The 23,533-nt window shown below is 41.7% G+C and overlaps 1 protein-coding gene across 2 annotated transcripts; it reads left to right on the forward strand.

Moving 5' to 3' along the window:
* The first annotated feature begins 406 nt into the window (after positions 1 to 406).
* Positions 407 to 23,314, forward strand: LITAF (lipopolysaccharide induced TNF factor). 2 transcript variants are annotated; one of them, XM_072120703.1, is made up of 4 exons: positions 407 to 562; positions 16,622 to 16,826; positions 18,262 to 18,418; positions 21,048 to 23,314. In XM_072120703.1, the coding sequence occupies exons 2-4, from the start codon at positions 16,628 to 16,630 to the stop codon at positions 21,154 to 21,156; spliced, it is 465 nt and encodes a 154-aa protein (XP_071976804.1). In that variant the 5' UTR covers positions 407 to 562; positions 16,622 to 16,627; the 3' UTR covers positions 21,157 to 23,314. The 2 variants fall into 2 exon arrangements, with proteins under 2 accessions (XP_071976804.1, XP_071976805.1); XM_072120704.1 differs by lacking the exon at positions 407 to 562 and adding an exon at positions 635 to 769.
* Positions 23,315 to 23,533: the final 219 nt, after the last annotated feature.

Below are 23,533 nucleotides of genomic sequence, written 5' to 3' on the forward strand. Positions count from 1 at the left end.
CCTCCATTTTGTGTATTATGTATGGGAAATCTGCAGCGTAGCAGTTTAGCGTATGGCCTCATCCTCAGCTATAGTGTGTACAGTGTTTTATTAAGATTTTCCTTTTTTAGTTTGCTTCCTACACCAAAATTTCAAATTGTATCCCCCTCACTGAGATCCTTATGCTCAGCCCTGCATTTGGTGCTGTAGGTAGCCTGCACACCAGGTAGTCTGGTCATTCAGGAGCCCTGGAAAGATGAGTGCTAGTTACAGTGGACTGTTACCGGCCGAATGCACTGAAATAGCCGTGACCTTGGGGAATCTAGCACCATAGCACACACTGGCATGAGGCTGGGGTGCTATGGGTCCCGTGTGTACTGAGGTGCCCTCTCCTGTCACATTCCTCCCTCCTCCTTCCCTCCAGCAGTGACGTGGGCGCGCCTCTAGGTGTGGACCATGGGCGGGGGCGCGCTGCTCGCTCCCGCTCCTTCCTTCGTGAGAGCTGAGCACACCCTCCGCTATCCCGGACACCCCGAGAGCCAGAACGCGGACGTGGTCTCCTCCGTGTGTCCCGCTCCTACACGTAAGTTTGTCCGATCCTGTTTTTAGAGTTTTTAGACCATCAAAAGTTAGCGGAGATTTACGTGACTTCCCTCCTCCTGCTGGAGGGGACTGGGGGGAGAGATGTGTGTCCAATCAGCTGCACGTGATTATAGGGCGATATTTTCTGGCTACACTTATGGGAATATTGTGAAGATTTGGCTCAGGTCACCGTTCTACAGCTGGAGAGGTAAGTATTTTACATGGGAGCACTCACATAAGCAATACTGTATAGACCCTGGTACAATCATTGGTAGTAAAGTACTTTGTGTATAGTAGTTATGTACAGCACTTTATAACTTGTATTGCTGTAGAGGTAAAGTCTGGGGGTTCTGAATAGACCCTGGTCCAGTCTTTGGTATTGGGGTGTTAGTACTCAGATACTAATGCTAAAAACATGAAATCTGCTCTCAGATACTTTGTGTATAGTAATGATGTCTGACACTTCATAGCTGTAGATGTAAAAATTACACATGGTATCACTGGCATAGGGGACTCTGGAGAGATCCTGGCCTAGAATTTCTAAAAGTTTTTTGGGTGATAATAGTGATTTCTGACACTTCATAACTTTTACACTTAAATTCCAATTTCTTGTTTTAGGTGTGGGGTACAATACTGATCCTGTGCGAATTGTGTTTAAGGTTTTCTGACATCTGGCCATACTTCCTTGTTCCTGTAGGGTTTGGGCTCTGTTCACATCTGTGCTCCATCACACATTCTACTGAGACGTTGGATTATATATCCAGTTAAATTAGTTTTTTAGTTTATTTTTTTTTTTTTTGGTTATTCTGGTATTGGTTGTGTCGGTCATACAAGACAACAGAGCAGTAGGAATAAACTATGTGCCTGTTGTCATCACACCTAAGGTTGTGTTCACACGTTCAGGTTTATTGCTGTTGTCTTTGAAGCAAAATGCAGGTGTTGCTCATAACGCGTGAAAACGTATCAATGAGATGTGCTACTACTACTCTTTTTATTCACTCCTTACTTGGTTTGGACATCAAAAACTGCATCAGAAAACCACAATGTGGGAACACAGTCCCTGTTGTGTAGAGTGAATTCTTCACACAGCAGAGAGTTTGTTACAGTTGTATGCAGTCCATGTGATCAGCTGTGATCCACCATGTGTGTTACCATCCCAAATGGCTGCTGCATGCAGAGGTTTTCTTACTGCCAAGATAATAGGAACCGCAATTCAGTGCCGTGCAACAGATCTCGCATGAGATTGGTGTCATATAATCCCTGATATAAAGGCATTGTCCATGAGACGTAGATTTCTCACTGTACATTTTGCAGTGGTTGTGCTTGGTATTGCAGTTCAGGCCTGGTAATAGGGAACTTGGCTAAAGCCAAACCAATTCACAAATGTATGTGACGCCCTGTGTGACAGAAGTGACGTGCCCTGCAGATGGATGATTGGGATTCTGGGTGTTAGACTTGATATGGCCACCTCATATTAAAGGAAACCTACCACTTGAAGTGGCAGTTTCAGATGGAAATACCGAGCACCAGCTCAGGGTGAGCTGGTGCCGGAGCTTATTTTTGTTAGTGTTTTAAACTGCTGTATTGCGGTTTAAAACACTTTTTAAACTTTATAGCCGAAGCTGCTTCGGCGCAGGGAGGTACGCGCTTGGCGCTTACCATGCGCGCGGCTACATAGGAAGTTTAAAAAGTGTTTTAAACCGCGATACAGCGGTTTAAAACACTAACAAAACTAAGCTCCGGCACCAGCTCACCCTGAGCTGGTGCTCGGTATTTTCTTCTGAAACCTGCCACTTCAAGTGGTAGGTTTCCTTTAAGTCTTTTGTATGGGGAAACACAGTTGGAGCCCTACAGATACATTAGGAGGGATGTATTATAAGATGGCGCCAGTGTATGATTAAATCCCGCCCCTCCTGCTGTGGCGAATATATCAGGCGGCATCGGACAAGCGTTCGCCGGACAAATCTGTGCCAGACCCTGTCTGCCATAGAATTGTGCTATAACCTTCACCTGCACAGACCTCTCCACACACCCTATAAACTCACTTGGCGCAGAGGTAGCAAATGGGTGAAAATAATTGAAATTCCTGGCAGTTTGCCAGGAACCTAGATATGGAAGCGCAGACTATGGTGCAATTTTACGACAGGTTAGAACTGGTGTACAAAATGCTTTGCCGGTGCAGCACGGGAGGCTCATGATAAATCTTTCTGGGGCCTGGTGCACCACCATAATGATGAATGTGCCCCAAAGACTAGGGTTATCGAGTGAAGTGACTGTCCTTGTGAGATTATGGGGTAGATACTAGCACAGCCGGACGCCCCCCTTTTTTTCTGCAGAACTATGAGATTTCCTGTATATAGTTAGTTTGCGACATCTAAACCTCAAAAGATTGCCAAATGTTTGGTTGCAATGTGCTTTACAAATAGAGTAGATGTAGCAGGCTTTGTGTTGTGTGTTATCACAAGACCCAGAAGACGGATTCATACTGAAATTTGCCCGGTTCCCCCACATCTTCAGTCCATCTCATACTGTAGAGGGCTGAGACAGAATTGAGACATAGTGCAAGAGAGCGCAGAGACAGATTGGATTCACTATTATACTGTAGAGCACCGAGACAAATTCGAGACCTTTTACTGAGATTCCACAGAATAAACAATGACAAGATTGTTGGCGTCACTTGGGTTGTTCATTTGTTGCCAGACCATTTTATTCTGATGCTTCAGAATTCTCATCAGCTTTTAACCTCTTCTTGATCACCTTTTACTGGAGCTGGAGTTGGGGTTTTATTTTTAGGTGACAGTTATTTATTTACAGAGCCTAATAGCAGCTTCCTGAGGCCCAGCCATCAGTGGCCTCCTACAGGCTGTGTCTTCACTATCACTGCATATTTGGGGCTAAATGAGCCATAGTTACATAATACAATTAACACACGATTGATGGGCGAAGTGGGTCTTGCCCCATGGCTGCAAACTTTTTAAAACGAAAAACTACGCCAGGTCCACCTAACGGAATATTGTGTATCTGGCAGGACACTGGGAGCGGAGCTGAATGTGGGGTGGCCACTATCAAATGCTGCCGCATGATAAATTTCCCCCATAGACACAGTTCAGGGATAATCATAATAACCTTTATATAGCGCCATCATATTCTGTATTCATATTGCAAATCATAGGGGACGTATACAAATAAAAAAAAAAATACATTACCGAGTAATAACAGTCATATGGAACTATAGGAAGGACTTTTCAAGTGTAACCTGTTGTACAACTATCTGTATGCAAATTCCTAAAAACTGATTTTTACCTTTGGGATATTGTGAGTAGAGATGAGTGGACGCGATGGTCAGGTTGGGGTTTGGCTGTCTGACCTGGACATATTGCCGCATTGGTGACTGAACAGCCAAATTGATACCCCTAGCCATGGCTGTTATTGGCCAGTGGGAGCACCCATATTCCTTGGTTAGTTGCTATGGGTGGCTATCTTCCGGATTGCCTGTTAGGCCGGCAATCCAGCTGTATGTCTGGATCAGGTGGCTGAACCCGAACTCTGCCATTGGGTCCACTCATCTCTACTTGTGAGATCTAACAAAATTGCACATGAAATTGACAGTGGATAGTATGTCCGTAGGTGTGATCTGTGTGTAATCCATTGCCGGTCCAGGTGTCATTTGTTTTTGCTGATGTTTTGGATGGAGGCAATTTCTTCTTGAGACTTCCATCTAGTAGACAGTGTATAAAGCTTATGGACCTTGGCACATTTGTTTAGTTTATCAGTTGGTGCATATTTTCTGGATATTGGAGGGGTAGTGAGTAGATTGCCTTTAGGGATGGGTTTTTCTTTTGGACTTACTTTTTGAGAAGTTATATTCTGCAGAAGGGTCATTCATGCCTGTCCACTAGCGGCTCTTTTCGGATGCGCCATGAATAATGTGTACACTTGTTTGCAGTCATGACTCCTTTTGGGCAGAATAAAACCTCAGTTTCCCTGTTAATGTACATGCTAGTACACAATTCCTCCTTCCGATAAAGGTTTTCGACAGCAAACACAAAGGTAGTCACAGCACAGTCCTTCCAACAGCTATAGTCGCCCTCTAACATCTTATACAGACAAGATGTATCGACTTAAAATACCGTTATTTTACCTATAAACATAAAGCGGTGTCATGTACACACTGTCAGTCTGATAACAGTGCTTGCCTGGAGCCATGTATGTAGGCAGGCCTGGACAAATCCTTCCCGGTTCTAGTCACTAGAGGGTTAGTCATAAGTACTGAAGCATGACCTAGCAGGATCCTTGCTAACAGGTCCCTGTGATAGTGTTAGTATTTAGGCTAACATAAGTAAGTGAACCCATATTGTGCTAGTGCAAATGAGTCCTTATCATGTCCTGATGTCTACACTGGAAGTGAAAAAGCTCTACATAGGGGGTCTGCAGTTCTGTAAACTTGTATGTCCTGTTCCTGGGCTTTGCCTACTTTAACTGGTATCTATGTATAACTTTTATGTACCTTTTTTTCTTATTCACTTTAATAGCAGTTTTACTTTTCGTTTGTTTTTAATTGTATAAAAATGTTCTTCAGTGTCACAATGTGGGACTCCTTTTCTTCGAGTTTTCATTATATACAGTGTGACGCTTCCCAAGTTGCTTCTGCATGCATTAAAGGAAATCTTCTATCAAATTCCAAAATGATAAACCAGGGGCTCTTATGCATACAGACAGTCCCCGGGTTACGTACAAGATAGGTTTGTTCTTAAGTTGAATTTGAATGTAACTCGAAACTGTATTTTTTATCATTGTAACCCCAGACAAATTTTTTTATTTGCCCAGTGACAAGCTTCATTACAGACACCTACAGCTGATCATTGCAAAGCTTTGCCAGAGGTCACAGTGGGCAGAGGGGTCTGTCTTTAACTATGAGTCGTCTGTAAGTCGGGTGTCCTTAAGTAGGGGACCACCTGTATATTCAGGCTCTGTGACTGCGGTAATTTTCTTATATTTGTTATTCATGGCCTCCTTCCTTCCAAAATCAACTTTTATAATTATGCTAATGAGCCTGAGGGGCTGCCCTATCTCCTCTGCGATCAGGCTTTGCAGACTACATTGCCAGTTACATTGTCTCACGCTCCCTCTGCTTATTCAGCTAAGAATACAGCAGGAAAGGCTCATTACATAATTCATAAATTAGCAGGGGAGAGGGTGAGCTAGTATAACAGTCTGCAAAGCCAGATCACAGAGGAGCTAGGGAAGCCTTTAGGTTTATTTGCATAATTTTAAAAGTTGAATTTTGGAAGGAAGCAGACCATGGATAACGAATATAGGAAGATTATCACAGTCACACTGCCTGGATCTATGAGTAAGAGTCCCTGGTTTATCCATGCTTGAATTTAATGGTCGATTTCCTTTAAAGGGATTGCTAGCAATTCTGCACAACCTCTTAGGGCAGAGGTGGCCAAATCAATTACTTGCGTCAGCTTCCAGTTCCAACATCACTTTACAGCACCTCTCTCTCTGTTCAGGGAGGCTGTCATTGGCTGGACGGAGGTGCCAACAATCGGTAGTACTGCCCCCTACCACGAAGGGCTTCTAGTGTTCTCACTCTTTGTTATCACAGTTGCTTTGTATTAGAAAGTTTTGGACTATTTCTGTCATTTTGGCTAACCCCTTACGTACAGGTGACGTACTCCTACTCCTCACGTGCTGAGCCCCCTCCATATTGCAGCAAACACCCACCGGTAACGCCACCGATTGTGGATGTTAACCCTGTAAATGCCTCTGGCAAAGCTGCCAGGGGCATTTAAAGGGGTATTCCGGGAATATGAACGTCTGACATAAAAACCCATGATGATATAAATAAATGAATACAACAATACTCAATGTCATTAGGCACAAAACGGAGCTTAAATAATTAGATTTTATGATTTACAAAATTTATGGCCTCTCTAAAGTAGGTGGAGTTATTACTAAGATGGCCGCTACTAGAAACTACAAGTTCCATGATCCTTTAGTTCTCAATAACTCCTCCTACCACTTATGCTCTGCCCCCAGTGATGATATAACAGACTTTCTTGCTCCGTTACCATAGTAATGATGTGTAACTGTCATCACCACAAGACTGGCCATACTGGATGCACTTCAGCCGACTACAGCCTAACATAGTGGTGATCACAGGTGCAGGACATGTGATGTGGACATGTGACCAGCGGCCATCTTCTGTCCTGCCCCGGACCACGCGGAGGAAATCTACGGACTGATTAAAGGGCCAGTAGCATTTTAATTCTTTATTACAGGGTATGTCATCAGCATTTTTCTGCTAACGGGATCAAAATTTTAAATAACAACTAATTACACATTAGCTTATATTTTGAGTGCCCATGTGTATATGAATTATGCTGATTCCTGCAATACCCCTTTAAATATTCTGCAAAAGTCGCAAAAAATGATACCACCCACCGCTCCGTACACTGAAGTATGAAAAAGTTATTAGTGCCAGAACATGGCAAAATGATATATATATTTTTTTTTTATTTTTAGGAGGTTTTAATTTTTGTAAATGTATGAAAACATTATAAAACCTATACAAATTTGGTGTATCCGTGATTGTACCGACCCAAAGAATGAAGTAAACATATAATTTGGGCCGCACAGTGAAAGCCATTAAGTCCAAGTTCACAAGAAAATGGTTCAATGGTTTTTTCACCATTTTCACTATATTTGTAATTTTTTTTCCCCCTCTTCCCAGTACATGACATGGAATATTGCATACCATCACTATGAGGTTCAGTTTGTTATGCAGAAAACAAGCCAATACACAGCTCTTTACATGGAAAAATAAAGTTATAGATTTTTAAAGGTGGGAAGTAAAAAATGGAAATGCAAAAACGAAAAAGGGCTTCAGCGTTAAGGGGTTAAAGTTTTTCAGAAAAATGAATACTGGCGGTTAGTGTCTCTCCCATCCTTATAAACACTTACCATGTGGTGGTGTCAGAGTTGAGATAGAACCTGTACATTTGTGATGGGCTCTGGTTCCTTCCAGATTCCTAAAAGTTGGTCAAAACAGTTGTATAAATTTTGGGAAACCGGGTGTCCGGATTGACACTGCTTCATGGTAAAACAACATGCACAACACAATTGCGTGTCAAATCTATTGAAAGACTGAATTGTACCATCCTTTTACACAGCATTTGTAACCCCCCTGCTTTCCCAGACCTTGTATAGTTGGGTTTACAATGTTACATGCTTTTTCCATAAACTGATGAATATTTCTTGCATGATTACAGGATTAGATGAATATAAATGTGTTGGGAAACATTCTAGATCATGTACTGAGTTTCGTTTCTTTGTAACTTGGAAGGGGTCTGTAAACAATAGGGATCGGCTGCCAAAACTGCTCTGATAGTTTCCTTGCTCAGTGAGTCAACATCACAGAGAAGGGTTATAGGTCACACTTGAGGACTCCTTTGAAACTTCCTGTCTTGCAGTGGCTTCTCCAGCTCTAGTGGCCGTGCTCAAATAGTAGCTAAAGATAGAAGATAAAGATAGCAAAAAAAAAAACATTTATAAAATGTAATAAAAAAATACATACAAATAGTAGTAGTGCTCAACCCCTTGCCGCAAGGCATAGGAAGTGTAAGTGTAGGAAAAAGGCAACATTACGGAGACCTCAGAGCCAGCAGATGTCCAGCGTTATCTCTGTTTCATCCCTTTCTTCTGTGTTATATAACACTCTACTCCTGCTTGGTTACTACATATATGTCAATGGCAGCAGGAATGATATTTTGTTTCCAAGCTTCCATGAAAAGTATCAATATTTGTTGATATTGTGAATCAGATAAAAGATATAATGTGGTCTGTGAATCCATCGCTGGTGGTTTAGGGTTTTTCTTCATTACCTATTACTGATGATCAATATTAGTAACTGAATGGTGGCTTTGTATACTGTACAAGGGAAATTATTGTGACTGTATGTGTGTAAATAATCTTTAGTATGATGATTCGTTCCCATGCGTGTTTCTGTATTGCTGGCAGATGATCCGCGTGTATTCTGGGAGGTCTGCTCCTGACAATTGCTTTAATCTCCACATGAAAGATGCGATCATCCATTAAATGTGCATTGCTAGAAAGGCTTGTAATAGGCATAACAAGAGCCCATGTTATTAATCCTGACATGTCTTTTGTATCATTCCTCTCTTACTCTTCAGAAAAATGTATAAATAAATGGACAAGTGGGTGTAAGGGCACATTCACATGGCCGTCTGCAGGGACGTACATGCGGCCGCATGTACGTCCCCATAGACGGCAATAGCGGCACGGCACCGATCCGGGCCACACACCGCAAAAAGATAGAGCATGCTCTATCTTTTGGCGTGTGTGCGGCTGTGCGCCGCTATTCTCTATGGAGGGAGGAGGGGCCTCCTCCTCTCTAGCACACGGCGGTATGCCCGTACGGCGGGCATACCGCGTGTGAATGGACCCTTACTTGCTGGGGGCATTTCCCTGCACAGCCTGATAATGTTAACTCTTAAAGGGGCTGTGGCAGCTATTTAAATGTACACTCCACTCACAGCTGATTCATTGAATTATACTTTGTGTAGGAGCGGAATTTAGGAACATGACTCTAGGTCAGTGGTGGCGAACCTATGGCACGGGTGCCAGAGGTGGCACTCAGAGCCCTCTATATGGGCACCCTTGCCATCACCCCAGGGCAGGGTTCGCCAGACAGGACTCAAGGCCTCTTCCAATCACAGGCAGCCCAGAACACTGGAAGGAAGCTACAATAATGATCCAAACTTTTTCTCCTTCTTTCTACTGTATTGGTGTCCTCAGGTGCCTATACAATTAAACCTGTGACAGAGCAGGGAGTAATAAGTTACTGCTTAAATTGTGGCTTTGGCACTTTGCAAAAACTATGTGGGTTTTGGTTGTAGTTTGGGCACTCGGTGTCTAAAAGGTTTGCCATCACTGCTCTAGGTTTTAGCAAAGTTCTAGGAATAAAACTTTTAAGTGGTATAAGACAAACCACAATAGCATTAACTACAGACAGCGGTGATCATCAATTGGAAACTTCCATAGCTAAAGCTATAGTGGTTTGTCTAGTTTCACTTAAAGGAAACCTACCACTTGGGATAGGGCTTATAAGCTGGACATGCCGTGCACCAGCTCAGGGTGAGCTGGTGCCGGCGCTTATCTCCGTTATGTTTTTAAACAGTTTGAAAGTGTTTTAACAGTTTATTAATGTTTATATCCTTACTAGCTTCCCCGCACCGGGGTCCGCGCTCGGCGCACCATCTGCGCGACCGTGCGTGCATCTGAATAGGAAGTGGTAGTGCGCATGGTGCGCCGAGCACGGATCCCGGTGCGGGGAAGATATTAAGGCACGGCATGCCCAGCTTATAAGCCCTACCCGAAGTGGTAGGTTTCCTTTAAAGGACATCTACCATCAGTTTAGTGATGTGCCTTAGTAAGAAGTTTCTGAGGAACATAGTTCCTCATGACTTCTTTTATTATAACTTTATATCCCAAGATCGCAGAAATAGAGAGTTATAAAATTTATGCAAATTTTCCGGCTGACGTAGCCTGAGTGCCTCAGGGAGCCTCATATTTTAATGTACGGTATGCACTCCCCCCTAGCGCCAGTGGACTTACTGATCATCTTACTGTTTGTAATGAATAACTTGTATAACTGGTACAATTCCTTGAATGCTGAGAGTTCCAGACTGAAGGCCTCATCTTTTTGACACCTAGTTGTCAATTTATACAAAAACATGATCAATTCCTATATTATAGAGCAGTGGTGGCGAACCTATGGCACTGGTGCCAGAGATGGCACTCGGAGGCATCTCTGTGGGCACACGGGCTGTCTCCCAGACACAGTTTGCCAGACATGGCATCTTCCTGCAGTCTCAAGCAGGCCAAATAGTGCCCTGCTATTTTAAAGTGACCCATCCTGTGCTGATTGGTCCTGCCCGAAGAGAGAAAAGGTGTGTACAGGGTCGGATTGGAGCTCCAAAATTCTGGTAGTAATAAGTTTGTTACTGCTTAAATTGCCGTGTTGGCACATTGGGAAAAGCTAGTGTGTTTTGGGTCTCAGTTTGGGCACTCGGTCTCTAAAAGGTTTGCCATCACTGTTATAGAGAATGTATTCCTCCACTATGCACTTAGGAATGCCTGGGATTTTTTCATACAGAGATATATGGTTCTTTGAGAGTAGAAGGAAGATTATAGTGTTCATTATATTATTTAGGAAGAAGATGTACTCCACAATTTTTCTTTATTTCCTCATGTTAGATGGTAAATGTAGATTTCTTAGTTCACTTATAAATAGCTTGGTATCTGCTCTGTTCCAATTTTCCACAGTGCCATGTGACTCTGATTCAGACTTTCCTAATATAACATGTTCGGATCTGTGGACCGGAAGCATTCCTTAGAGAACCTCAATGTGAATCTCCTAGCAATGCACAGAGAGACTATGTAGAGTTGTTTAATACAGTAGACGAAGAGAGCAGAGATAATTCACTTCTATAATACAATTTACTTCCATAAGAGAATTAGGAAAAAAACATCTTGTGTTTTAGATCCATTGTTGCAGCTCGAAGTTAATGGGGTAAGATTCTCTCCTGGATTAACTGTATATTTGGTGTACTACACGCTTTTGGTAAAAAAAGACACAGCTGCTGCCAGGAGGAGTTGTCCAGTCTCTCTTGGATGCTGGGTTTCCCTGGTGGAATATCCTGCGGAATTGCAAAGAAGGAGATTTTAAACTTTTGACATTTCATGTTACCCTGAGAGAGATATTCTTCAGTTTGCAATGACATGCATCACCTATATCAGTGATGGCAAACCTTTTAGAGACCGAGTGCCCAAACTACAACAAAGACCCGCTTATTTATCGCAAAGTGCCAACACAGAAATTTAATTTGTGATATATACTCGCTTCTCTGTCACAGCTTTCATTGATACCAGCACCGAGGACACCAATAAAGCAGAAAATAGTCCCAGGTACAGCTGTCACTTTAAAATAGCTCTGTGCACAGCAAGTCCTGGGATGTCTGGGACTGCAGGAAGATACCTGGAGTCATCTCTGGTGATGGCCTGAGTGCCCACAGAAAGGGCTCCGAGTGCCACCTCTGGCACCAGTGCCATAGGTTAGCCATCACTGCCCTATATTGTTTTTTCTTTTGGGTCAGTACAATCAATGAGACCTTCAATTTATACAGAATAGAATAGGGTTTTATTGTCCCCATAGGGGAAATTTAGCATGTCACAGCAGCCATATAATACAACACAATTGTACATGGTACAAACATTTATACATACAAATATAATATAAAATTCATTTTAAAATGTACCTTTATCTAAAAGTGAAAAACAACTCGCTTCCAATACCTGTTAATCAACACTTCCTATTGTATTGACAAGTCCTGTCACAGCAGGGATAAATGAATGCTTAAAGAGGACCTGTCACCCTGAAAAAGTGCACTTGGAGCAGATCCTAGTGCTAAAACAAAGGCAGCAACTTCACTTACAACCTCAAAAAACATTATCCTAAATTGTAGGGGATTAAGCTAAGGCTTCATGACTAGCCAAATACTGTAACATAAAACACTAAAACACTTTTGTTATTATCGGGGTGAGTGCTATTGGATGATAGTCATTAGGGGACTTTCATTTTTCAACAGGAAATATAGTTGACGTCTTCCATAGCTTAGGTACCACACAAGAGGCCAAACTCCTATTAAGTATTGTACAAAAAAATCACGTAAAACTTTTGCGCTTATATATATGTGAATCACTATTTATTATGATTCTAGAATGTATGTATATATTTACCAGTTTTGGTGAGTAGCAGACGCATCCTCTATGTACTGCATCAATGCAAGGCGTACGTATCTTTTACATGTCAAAGGAATTTTGATGATGTCATGAAATATATTGTATATGTTAAGGGTCCGCTACCCCAACCAATTAGCTGTTTAAGGATATTGTGCTGTCCCATTGAACTTCACTTGTTTCAGCTTATTGCAACTCCAGTAAATGGGTCTGAACTGCAATACCAAGTCCAGCCATTATACTTTGTAGGGCGCTGTGCTCCATAGACTGAAGGCACCGCAGCACATGCCTAAACCTGGAAGTATCTGGTGCTGGCAGATATTGGTGATGATAGCTGATCAATATATACATCTATGAAAAGATTCTGGCTGTAACCTTTTTTTCAGGGCTTTATATGTGATTTCTTGGTTTGGATTTATATATATTTTTTTAATCCACAGGCTTGGTGATACACAAGCAGATGCATCCGATTTTTTTTTTATTTTATTTTTTTAAGTAAGACGGTTGTTCTCTTGGCAGGATGTGGCTTTAAGGATAGTCCCATGATAAAAGTACAGCTGAACTTTTTACCTAACGTCATATATGTACAAGAGATGCAATGAAATGGAGGCAGTAGGCAGATCTCCATTCCAGATGCAGCAAATGTTTTCTCCTTTGTTGCCAGTATAAACATCTGCTTTGTATGAGCACAGCCCCCAGTCTTGTGTGGTGTCAGTAGGACAAATGGGAAACAAGCGTCTCTGTGTCTTGTCACTAGAGGAGGAATATTTGTCTGCCGATCTACATTTGTAGAAGTCTGGCCGGGGGTCATGGAGCGCTCAAACTTCTGGTCTGATATGTCCCCTACCCTTATAATTATCCTGTGAACCCTTTTTCCACGGGTCGTTGGGGTCACACATGGTCTGTTTAGGAAGATTGCATAGAATTTCGCAGATTGTAGGTGTATATATAAGTAACACTATTAACAGTACTTACTATTTTTGTCACCATTTTTCTCACTTTTGGAGCACTTCTGGTCCATTTTCATCTTCTGAATAGGGTTAATAGGCGTATCACACATGAAAACTTAGATACAACAATACTGTGCATTTGATTTGGAATGGGGCGGTAGTTCCACTTTAATCTCTTGTTGTGGAATATAGCAGCCTCTACAATGACTTGGTAAGATCTCTACTGTTACCAGCACTGAGTTACATTGATAAGATGGCAGGCTGCTCACAGCGGCTCCACAAATTTGATAGTACTCTGTTGTATCACAGTCAGGGCCGGATTAAGGTAGGTGGAGGCCCCTTGGTGCAAAATCTGGTGGGGGTGCTCACTCTCCTCTCACAGTTCAGGCCAAGTGATCTCCAGGAAGTAAACCTAACATTGATTGGCTAGAAGCTGGCTGGGAACCAGTTCAGTCAACCAGTGTTAGGTATTAAGGAAAGGGGGGGGGAATCGGGTTTCATTCTGCATGAAATGTATGCTGCATGCAAAATCCAATTGAGTACAGCTGGGCAGGTACACTCCCTTTGTACATCACTCCAAGAGACTATCGGACGTTGCTGGTGGGAGCCCTGGGTGGAGCCCTCCCTATAATCCAGCCCTGATCACACTCATCTTTATCTTCTTGGACCTCCTGTTTGAAGGCAACTCCTTGTTTTTATATATGTGCCGCCACAATAATGTAATGATGTTTTCTCTCCACCCTGTTTCTGAAAAGTTGTGATGACTAGAAGATGCAAGGATAGCTTTATGCCCAGAATTATGAAGTAACTAAATGTATTTTCTAAATGCAGGCCACACATTTGCAGCAACAATCCCAAAAGGCACTTTGATAAGCTTCACTCCTTACTAACACCAAAGGTGCAGCCACCTGTCACAGACCTTGGGGCTGAAGATCTGGCCATCTACTTTAAAGAGAACCTACCACCACGAATCTAACTATAAAGGTAGATCGGGTGGTAGGTGGATGTAAGGGACGTGAGGAGAGCTCTTTTTAGAGCTAATCCTCACGTCCCCGCTAACTTTTGGGAAACTTTATTAACCTAATATGTAAATTTAGTTATGCGGCTACTGGAGCGTGGAGTAGCCGGCACGAGGCTACACAGCGCGGCTACTCCACGCCCCAGTAGCCACATTACTCCTCCTACCCTGTTGTGTCCGGCGCGCAGCTACGTCCGATATGATGGCGTTCTGCGGCTGAGCCGGCTGAGCAGTCCCGCCGGCTGAGCAGTCCCAGCTCTGAGGCCGGAGCTACTGCGCATGCGCAGTAGCTGGCTTGTCAGACGAGGGCGCGCAGCTACGAGGAGCTGCGCACCGCACACAACAGGGTAGGAGGAGTAATGTGGCTACCGGGGCGTGGAGTAGCCGCGCTGTGTAGCCTCGTGCCGCCTACTCCACGCCCCAGTAGCCGCATAACTAAATTTACATATTTGGTAAATAAAGTTTCCCAAAAGTTAGCGGGGACGTGAGGATTAGCTCTAAAAAGAGCTCTTCTCACGTCCCTTACATCCACCTACCACCCGATCTACCTTTATAGGTAGAATCGTGGTGGTAGGTTCCCTTTAAGGATAAAATTGAATACATTCGTCAGGAAATAATTGTTCACTCTCTTCCTTTGAGCCAGTGACAGAGGAAGAAGTGTCCAGGCTCCTTTCCTCTGCTCGCCCCATCCCTACATCAGTGACCCCATCCCCTCACATCTTGTGCAGTCTCTCTCTGCAGCAGTCACTTCTCACCTCGCTAACATCTTCTACCTCTCTCTCTCTTCTGGTGTTGTCCCCTCTTCTTTCAAGCATGCAGTTGTTACCCCTTTTCTAAAGAAACCTTCACTGGACCCATCCAATGCTACTAACTACAGACCAGTTTCTAACCTCCCTTTCATTTCCATTGGCCTTTGGGTGCTATTTTCTATTACAGTGTTAACAGCCAAGAATAATCTGATTTATAATATACCGTAATTTCAGACCCTCTAGGGTACTTTAACTTTTAACTCATATAATATACTGCAATATTACTTATGATACCTTCGGCAGGTTATTGGATATAATTGAACCTAATCGCCACCCTCCGATGACATCACAGGTGGGGGTAGTAATTTGCCATCCAAGATGGCGGCACTTAACAGGTTGACTGCAGCAATAGGTGCCAGCACCGATCGCGATGGTAACAAGCCGGTGTCAGCTGTATTATACAGCTGACACCCACCAAGTATGGAGAGATCTCAGCCAGTGAGCGCTCTCCATACACCCGCTGCAGAACTGGGATATAAAAGTACATCTTGGTGAGCATGGCAGTTAAAAGTAGATTTTAGATTGAAAGAGGCCATGGATAACAAATATAAGATGATTATCACAGTCCCGGTGCCTGGATCTATGAGTAAGTGTCCCTGGTTTATCATTCTTGATATTGATGGTAGATTTCCTTTATTAACTGAAATTGAATAGATCTGTATTTTCCATTGTTTGGAAAAGAAGTTTTAATGGCTTTTGTTTGTCCATTTGCACCGTTATATTTAGGCTTCTTTTCGTTTTAGTTTGTGGAAAATGTAACACAATCACTATTTTTTTCCCTCTCAAATAACAGAAGCCAAATGGAAGTGGTGCAAATGGACACTATTGGAAGTCATTAAAAGTCCTTTGAAATCAATTACATTTTTTATGGATCCCTTAGACTTCTGTTGTTGTTTTAATAGCAGAAGAGAAGAGTCCAAACGCATGGGCGAACTGGGCCTTATTATTTGCATTGGTCAAGCAAGCAATACAGTAGTCAGTAACAACTGTATGGTTATAGACTAGATGCAGTAATATCGTCAGGGGCTTAACTACAGCGGTAGCAGCCATAGCAGCTGCTATGGGGCCCACAGTATCAGGGGGACCCGTCATCCGACCTGACAACAATAAAGAATGGAGGATGTGCACCATTATATCTATATTGTACTGCACATGTCCAGCATAATATGTATATAACATATACTGTGATGTATATATGCAGTATCTGTGATGTGTATATGGTGTCTGTATACACTGTATGTGAGTATGTTGCATATGGCACTGTATGTATGTGTATATGCACATGTGTGTATTTACATGTGTGAGTATACTAACATGTATATTTTTTAAGTGCGAAGGGGGGCCCCATGCAGTAGCCTGCTAGGGGGCCCTGTCTCTCCTAGTTACGCCACTGATACCAGGATATATTTTACCTCATGAATGAAATATTATTAATGATGATGATGCTTTCGTTGCAGATCACGATGCAGCCAGCAGGGAATTACCATCCAATTCCTGGGGAATATGTGGTTCCCTCTGCACCACCTTCATATGAAGAAGCCACAATCTGTCATCAGCCGGGTCCTCCACCTTTTAATCCAGGGATGGAAGCGAAACCTATGAGCCCTTATCCTCCATATCCAGCCGGTACCTACATCCAGCCAGTCCCTATGCAGCCTCCAGGTACCATCTCCATATTTTATTTCAGCGTTTGCCAAGAGTTTGGTCAAGTTCTGAAAAATGAATAGAATATTTCTTATGTATAGACGGGTGATGTGCTAGATCTATTATTTACAGGTCTCTTGTGTTTTTTGTGTTATTTCTTAGCCTATGGGCAATATTTTTATTAATGTTCAAAATAAGAGTAATTGCTTTAATGTTAAACTCTTGTAACATTTTGTAGTTCAGGGCCTTGGGTCTTCTCATTACATCAGAGAGGAAGTCTTTAGCATTATAGACACTGGTTGAGGATCTCTCTCTTGCTCTTGTTGCTGTATGTGAACCCGCAATGTTTGCTGTGTGACTGTATTTGGATGATTTCCTAGGTCCATGGTGAATGTTTGTCCTGTAGGAGCTGTTTTGTGTTCAGCCAGGGGTGTATTGATTCTCTGTTGTTTTCTTATGAAATATTTACATTAATTTCAGTGTATTATAATTCTGGATCTGCCTTTATTTTCTATAGTTCCTGCATTATATATGGTACTCATACTGAATTGAGTTATTATCACATAAGTTTTCTTCTGTATGAGTGTTTTTATTTTAACTAAACCTCCTCTTTTGTGTGTTTCCATATGTTCTCTACGTTTAAAAGCCTACGGAAATAGTAATGACTAATGGCCCAAGAGGGAACTTGTTCCTATAAAAGTGCAGTGAAATCATTGTTACAGAGGGTGTCCTATAGTGTCATATCAGCAGGCATCATGTTATACAACAGGAGGAGCTGAGATGATTATACATAGTGTCCTATGAGCAGGCTTTATGTTATACAGCAGGAGGAGCTGAGATGCTTATACATAGTGTCCTATCTACATGCAGCATGTTATACAACAGGAGGAGCTGAGATGATTATACATAGTGTCCTATCAGCAGGCAGCATGTTATACAACAGGAGGAGCTGAGATGATTATACATAGTGTCATATCAGCAGGCATCATGTTATACAGCAGGAGGAGCTGAGATGATTATACATAGTGTCCTATCTACATGCAGCATGTTATACAGCAGGAGGAGCTGAGATGCTTATACATAGTGTCATATCAGCAGGCAGCATGTTATACAGCAGGGGGGGCTGAGCAGATTGTGAATAGAGTCCTATTTGCAGGGTGCATATTATAGAGAAGGAGGAGACTAATTTATCTCAATGACAAATGAGAATTTGGACCCACAACTTGGCCCTTGAGTGGTACTTAGGAGTGGAGCCAGTCAATGTGACCTCTCTGGAGACCTCTTTCCTAGAGATGAAATGGTCAACAAAAGTTGGATAACATCTGTCTGCTGTGTCACACGTGTAAATGTATTAATTCCTTTGTGTTAGGATCAACAAGATTAATATAGGGATATGACATTGAATGAATGTCTAATTTTGTCATATTCTTCTTTACTTCTTTAATGCTTCCAGTTACAGTTCAGACTGTGTACGTCCAGCAGCCGGTCACATTTCACGATCGTCCCGTCCAGTTATGCTGTCCACGTTGTAGCAATTTGACGACCACGCACCTTGCTCATACTTCTGGAGCTCTGGCCTGGTTATCCTGTGGTGGATTGTGTCTTCTCGGGTGAGTAGGCAAACAGTTTTGACACTTTAACGCCTTACTGAAGGCTGCGGGTGAATGAAGAGAGCCAACGGCCTGAGCCCTCTCCATAGCCGGTAAGTGTTTGCTGCATTTTGCAATATGCAGCAAGCCCTCTTCATACACCTCAGCGCCGTAAACACCGTACATTAGGCAAACTTGATAAGCCGTTCCACACCTGCTTATGGGTTGTGTTCGATATTGCAGCATAGTGAATGAGACTGAGCTGCAATACCACATTCATCCTATGGACAGCTATCACAGTAATTCGGCAACGTTTAAGGGGTATTCTCATTTTGGCAAATTGCTGTTATTTTTAGCATGATGAAAAATTATACATTTTCTCAATATACTTTCTGTATCGATTCCTCACAGTTTTCTGGATCTCTGCTTGCTGACAATCTATAGAAAGCCTCTATGTCAGAAATCAGAGCTGCAGGTAATAATGAGCTGTACTGTTTCTGACCACTGAAAGTAAACATAGAAACTTTCTTTAGAGTGACAGCAAGCAGAGATCTAGAGAAGGAATTGATACAGAAAGTATGTTGGAAAATTGTATAATTTTTTATTATACAAACAATAACATTTATGTTTCTGTAATGGGAATACTCCTTTAACCTCTTCCCACTGATGCCCTTTTTCATTTTTGTGTTTTTATTTTTTACTCCCCCGCCTTCAAAATCTATAACTTTTTTAATTTTTCTATGTACAGAGCTGTGTGATGGCTTATTTTCTGCGCAACAAATTACACTTCAAAATGGTGGTATTTAATATTCCATGCTGTGTACTGGGAAAACAATTCCAAATGCAGTGAAATTGGTAAAAAAACGCATTTGTGCCATATTCTTGTGGGCTTGGATTTTACAGATTTCACTGTGCACCCCAAATGACATGTCTACTTTATTCTTTCGGTCGGTAAGATTACGGGGATAACAAATCTGTATAGGTTTTATAATGTTTTCATACATTTACAAAAATTTACGAAAATTTACGGGGTTAAACGCAGTGAAAAACCTTATTATATTTTGATCGGGCATTTTCAGACGCGTCCATACTTAATGTGTTTATTATTTTTACTGTTTATATTTATATTAGTTCTAGGGAAAGATGGGGGATTTGAATTTTTTTTTTTTTTTAAATTTATACTATTTTTCAGAGTCCTTAGGGTACTTTAATCCTAGGTTGTCTGATCGATCCTACCATATACTGCCATACTACAGTATAGCATTATATTGGGATTTTCCTCCTCATTCATTACAATGTGCTGTACAATTGTAATGAAAGGGTTAACACGAAGCAGCCTCGGGTCTTCCGAAGACCCAAGGCTGTCATGGCGACGGATCGCCACTCCCCGATGATGTCACAGGGAGCGACGATCCTCGGCAAGATGAAGCTTTTTTAAGCCCCCAGCACCTTCGCCATCGGCAATCGGCTGGAAAACACCTGCGATCGGTGCAAGCACCGACCATGGGTGTTACCGGTAAGTCTTTGCTGCAATATGCAGCAAAGACTTGCCGACTATGGAGAGGGCTCAGCCCGTGAGCCCTCTCCATGCACCGGACCCGATATGTGTTGTAGTATTACGTCACATGTCGGTAAGGGATTAATCAGAAGTGCCTGCGAACGGAACTGTTCTGGCGGCTCATAGCAACCAATCAGAGCTCCGCTTCAATTTTATAAATGCCTGAGGGAAAATGAAAGCGAAGTTCTGATTGGTTGACATGGGCAACCAGAAAAGTACTACACTTAGTTACTTTTGATCTCCCCAAATATGTTTTCCTTTATGTACAACCCTCTAATAATATATAAGGTTTGGGGATTAATGCTACAGCATGTCAAAGTCCACAAGAAGAGGTGACTGCAAAATAACTTAAAGGGGTTTTTCCCCTTGAACCTCGAAAAAACCTTGTGGGCCATGGTGTTGCAAAAGAAAAATCACATATACCCCGCTCTGGCTCCCAGTTCCTGTGTTGGGCTGGTACGTCCATTTTTTTTGTGCCTGTTTGAGGAGCCTGCTTTTTGAGGGGTCGCTGGATCTGTTTAATTCAATGAGTGGCCTCCGCAGACAAGGGGTCAATAAAGAAAGTGAAGTCCCCTAGAAAACGGAAGTGATATCTCAGGAGGCCAATCATTGGATGCAGTGGCTCCCATGCCAACCCCCCTTCCCTTCCACAAACTTGCTAAGTCAAGCCAAGCTCTGGGAGCCGGAGTGGGGTAAGAACGTATTCTTGATTCCCTGAAAAAAAAAAAAAAAAACAACCTGGGAAAAAAACTTTTAAAATGTATGTGTTGCTGTTGATCTGAATTATCTAGTCTCCTGCACAACGTTGGTACCAGTTGGGAATCTAACATAAAATAACAAAATCTAGAACTTGGTGAGGGGCATTTATCATGACTAGGTCCATTCTACATGTGATATCACGCCAGTGTGTGCACTATAACCCCGCACAGGCTGTGGTTAAAGCACCAGGCTGGCAGAAAACTGGCATAAAAACCATGATAAGGGGGGTTATCTTTCCATGACAGATGTGATGTTTGTGCCTGATTACTGCTAGCCATTTTATATGGTTGTTTTTAGTAGTAATTCACATGTATTTTCCATGATATTTTACAGGTGCGGATTTGGTTGCTGCCTCATTCCTTTCTGCGTTGATTCCTGTAAAGATGTGGATCATTACTGCTCCAATTGCCAGGCTTTACTCGGCTCTTACAAACGGATTTAAGCAAGACCGACCTGAAGATTTCTAGTCTGCCGTATCTAGAACTATGCAACCTTTTAGCTTGCATTGACCAGAGCACAATTTGACATGTCATCTGTTTCATATGGAACCTTTCATGATTTGTGAAGTATGTAAAACCCACATGGAACTTAAAGGGGCGGTCCCTGCTGATCTGTATAGCGGCTGGTGACCATATTCAGATTTGATCACATTTGCGGGAAACATGTTTTATCTTTTATACCTTTATACAGCATAATCTGCAAAATTGTCTTACTGTACTATTGACCCCACATCGGATAAAAGCACTCTTGGAATATGATGAGCACAAAGGATATTGGGAACCCCTGTGTCCTGTTATTCACATACTTGGTATATTTTGTTAGGGTTTTTACAGGAATATCGCACATTAATAGTTTACCTAAAATTATCATTGTACTTGTTCTATCTAGAGAAATGACCTGATCTTACACTGAGCTTTTTACCTGTTCACCACTTCCAATACATTACAATAGAAGAATTGTTCATATTATACATGTTTCTATACATGTTCTCTTTTAGTTAAATTAAAAATTGGCTTAAAGAATTTTTCACTTAAAAATGACAAACCTGCTTTGTGCATCTTCTCTTTTTCCCTGGGTGTACAATGTTACACCCGAATCCACTTTGGCTCTCGGATGACATTCATTGATAATAGCTTTAGCCCATAAAGTCAGATAGGTCAATGGTCCATGTTAATAATTGTCCATCACTGTGTTACAGTGATTGTGTTTGCTCTAGGATTATCCTGGCTTATTATATTCCACATCCAGATAATACATTTCTTGGAAAATGTAAACATTTTTGTGCTGAACTTGACATAGTTAGGGATATATTGTCTATAATAATCCATAAGGTCCTTATTGTTTTAGAGTTTATCCTGGTGTAACACAAACTGCCAGGGTACCAACCAGAAATGAATATTTGCATGAACAATCGTGTAGACAATCATCGACCTCTGTAAAAGAGGTTCAGTGGGATCATTAATATCTCCCGCTGGCACCCAAAAACATTAGGTCAGTTGCACATGATTGAGTTCTGGCCATCAATCTTGTTCCGGGTTTTGCGATCCCAGCTCATTCCAGTAAAGGAGGCGACACATGTACTGAGCTTGTGGGCCCCATCTTGAATGTGCATCTGCTTTTAAGCTGCACTGGATAGATTTTACATAAGAACTGCAGCATAATAATATACATCAAACAATCAAATCTTGTATGCACAGTACAGAATTTACCATACAACCAGTAATATGGTTGAATACTCCTGGTGGGACATTTGTGAGCTGTGTGCACACGTCCATGTATATGACACCTTGTTGTGTATGTTGGGTTTTGTTTTTCCATGTAACAGAATTTTATGTTGTTTGTATATAAATTTTAGAAAATGATCATCTTTGGTTATTATAGGGTTCGTAGAAAAAGATATTTTGTTAATACCCCGAATAGTGTTAATAGTCAAAATAAATAAATAATAGGTTAGTATCACCCTCTGGACACTTAGGAAATGGCTGTTCAGCCAGTGGCTCCTGAGGAAGGTTCATACCATGGCCACTGATTGGCTGAGGCTTCACTCCCTGTATGTGTTTTTGCACATTGTAAGCCATTTGTATTGTCGGAAAAAAATCCTCTTAAAGGATAATTTAAGGGAAAACTCAAACCTTCTAGGTAAGGCAAGTTCCCATCTTACACCCTCCATTCTGAGGAGCACCGGACTGCCCACTTGCCTAACCCGTGGCTTATCTGTGGAGTGATCACTAGGTTGTAGAGTGAATAAAACTTTACTAAGGTGATGAAATTTATACATGTTTGTTAGATGTTCTCTAGTTAGACTTTATGAAGATGTTTGTATGAATGTTAAAGTAATGAGGAACTCTGAATGGACCAAAAGATGTTTACAGACAAAAATTTATTAGAAAATGTTTACAGATTAAAAAAAAATTAAATGAACTTGTATTTCTAGAGTTAATTATAAATGCTGTCCTTCAAGACCTGTATATTCCTTTTTATTGTCACATGTGTATATACTTTGTCAACTTTTATATTTTTGGTTTTTGTAGCCAACCTTGTTCTAATGATTTCCTATTATTAGAAATGTCATAAAATAAAGTTTTATTACAATGACAAGATTGGTGCTTGTGACCAGGTTTTACTTCTCATAATGGATTTAATTGTCCTGTCAAATACACTTGCAATTTTACAGTCATCTATTTGGAAAGGATGACTCCTATTGCTGTGATCAAGTTTAAGAAGTTATTCTACCTTAATATAAGACACTTTGGGCGCAAATAGGCGAGGTTCCTCATATGAGGTTCCTCATAGATATGTTTTTTTTTTTAACAACTCTT

The sequence above is a fragment of the Engystomops pustulosus genome, chromosome 8 (genome assembly GCF_040894005.1).
Source record: "Engystomops pustulosus chromosome 8, aEngPut4.maternal, whole genome shotgun sequence".
Taxonomy (NCBI): domain Eukaryota; kingdom Metazoa; phylum Chordata; class Amphibia; order Anura; family Leptodactylidae; genus Engystomops; species Engystomops pustulosus.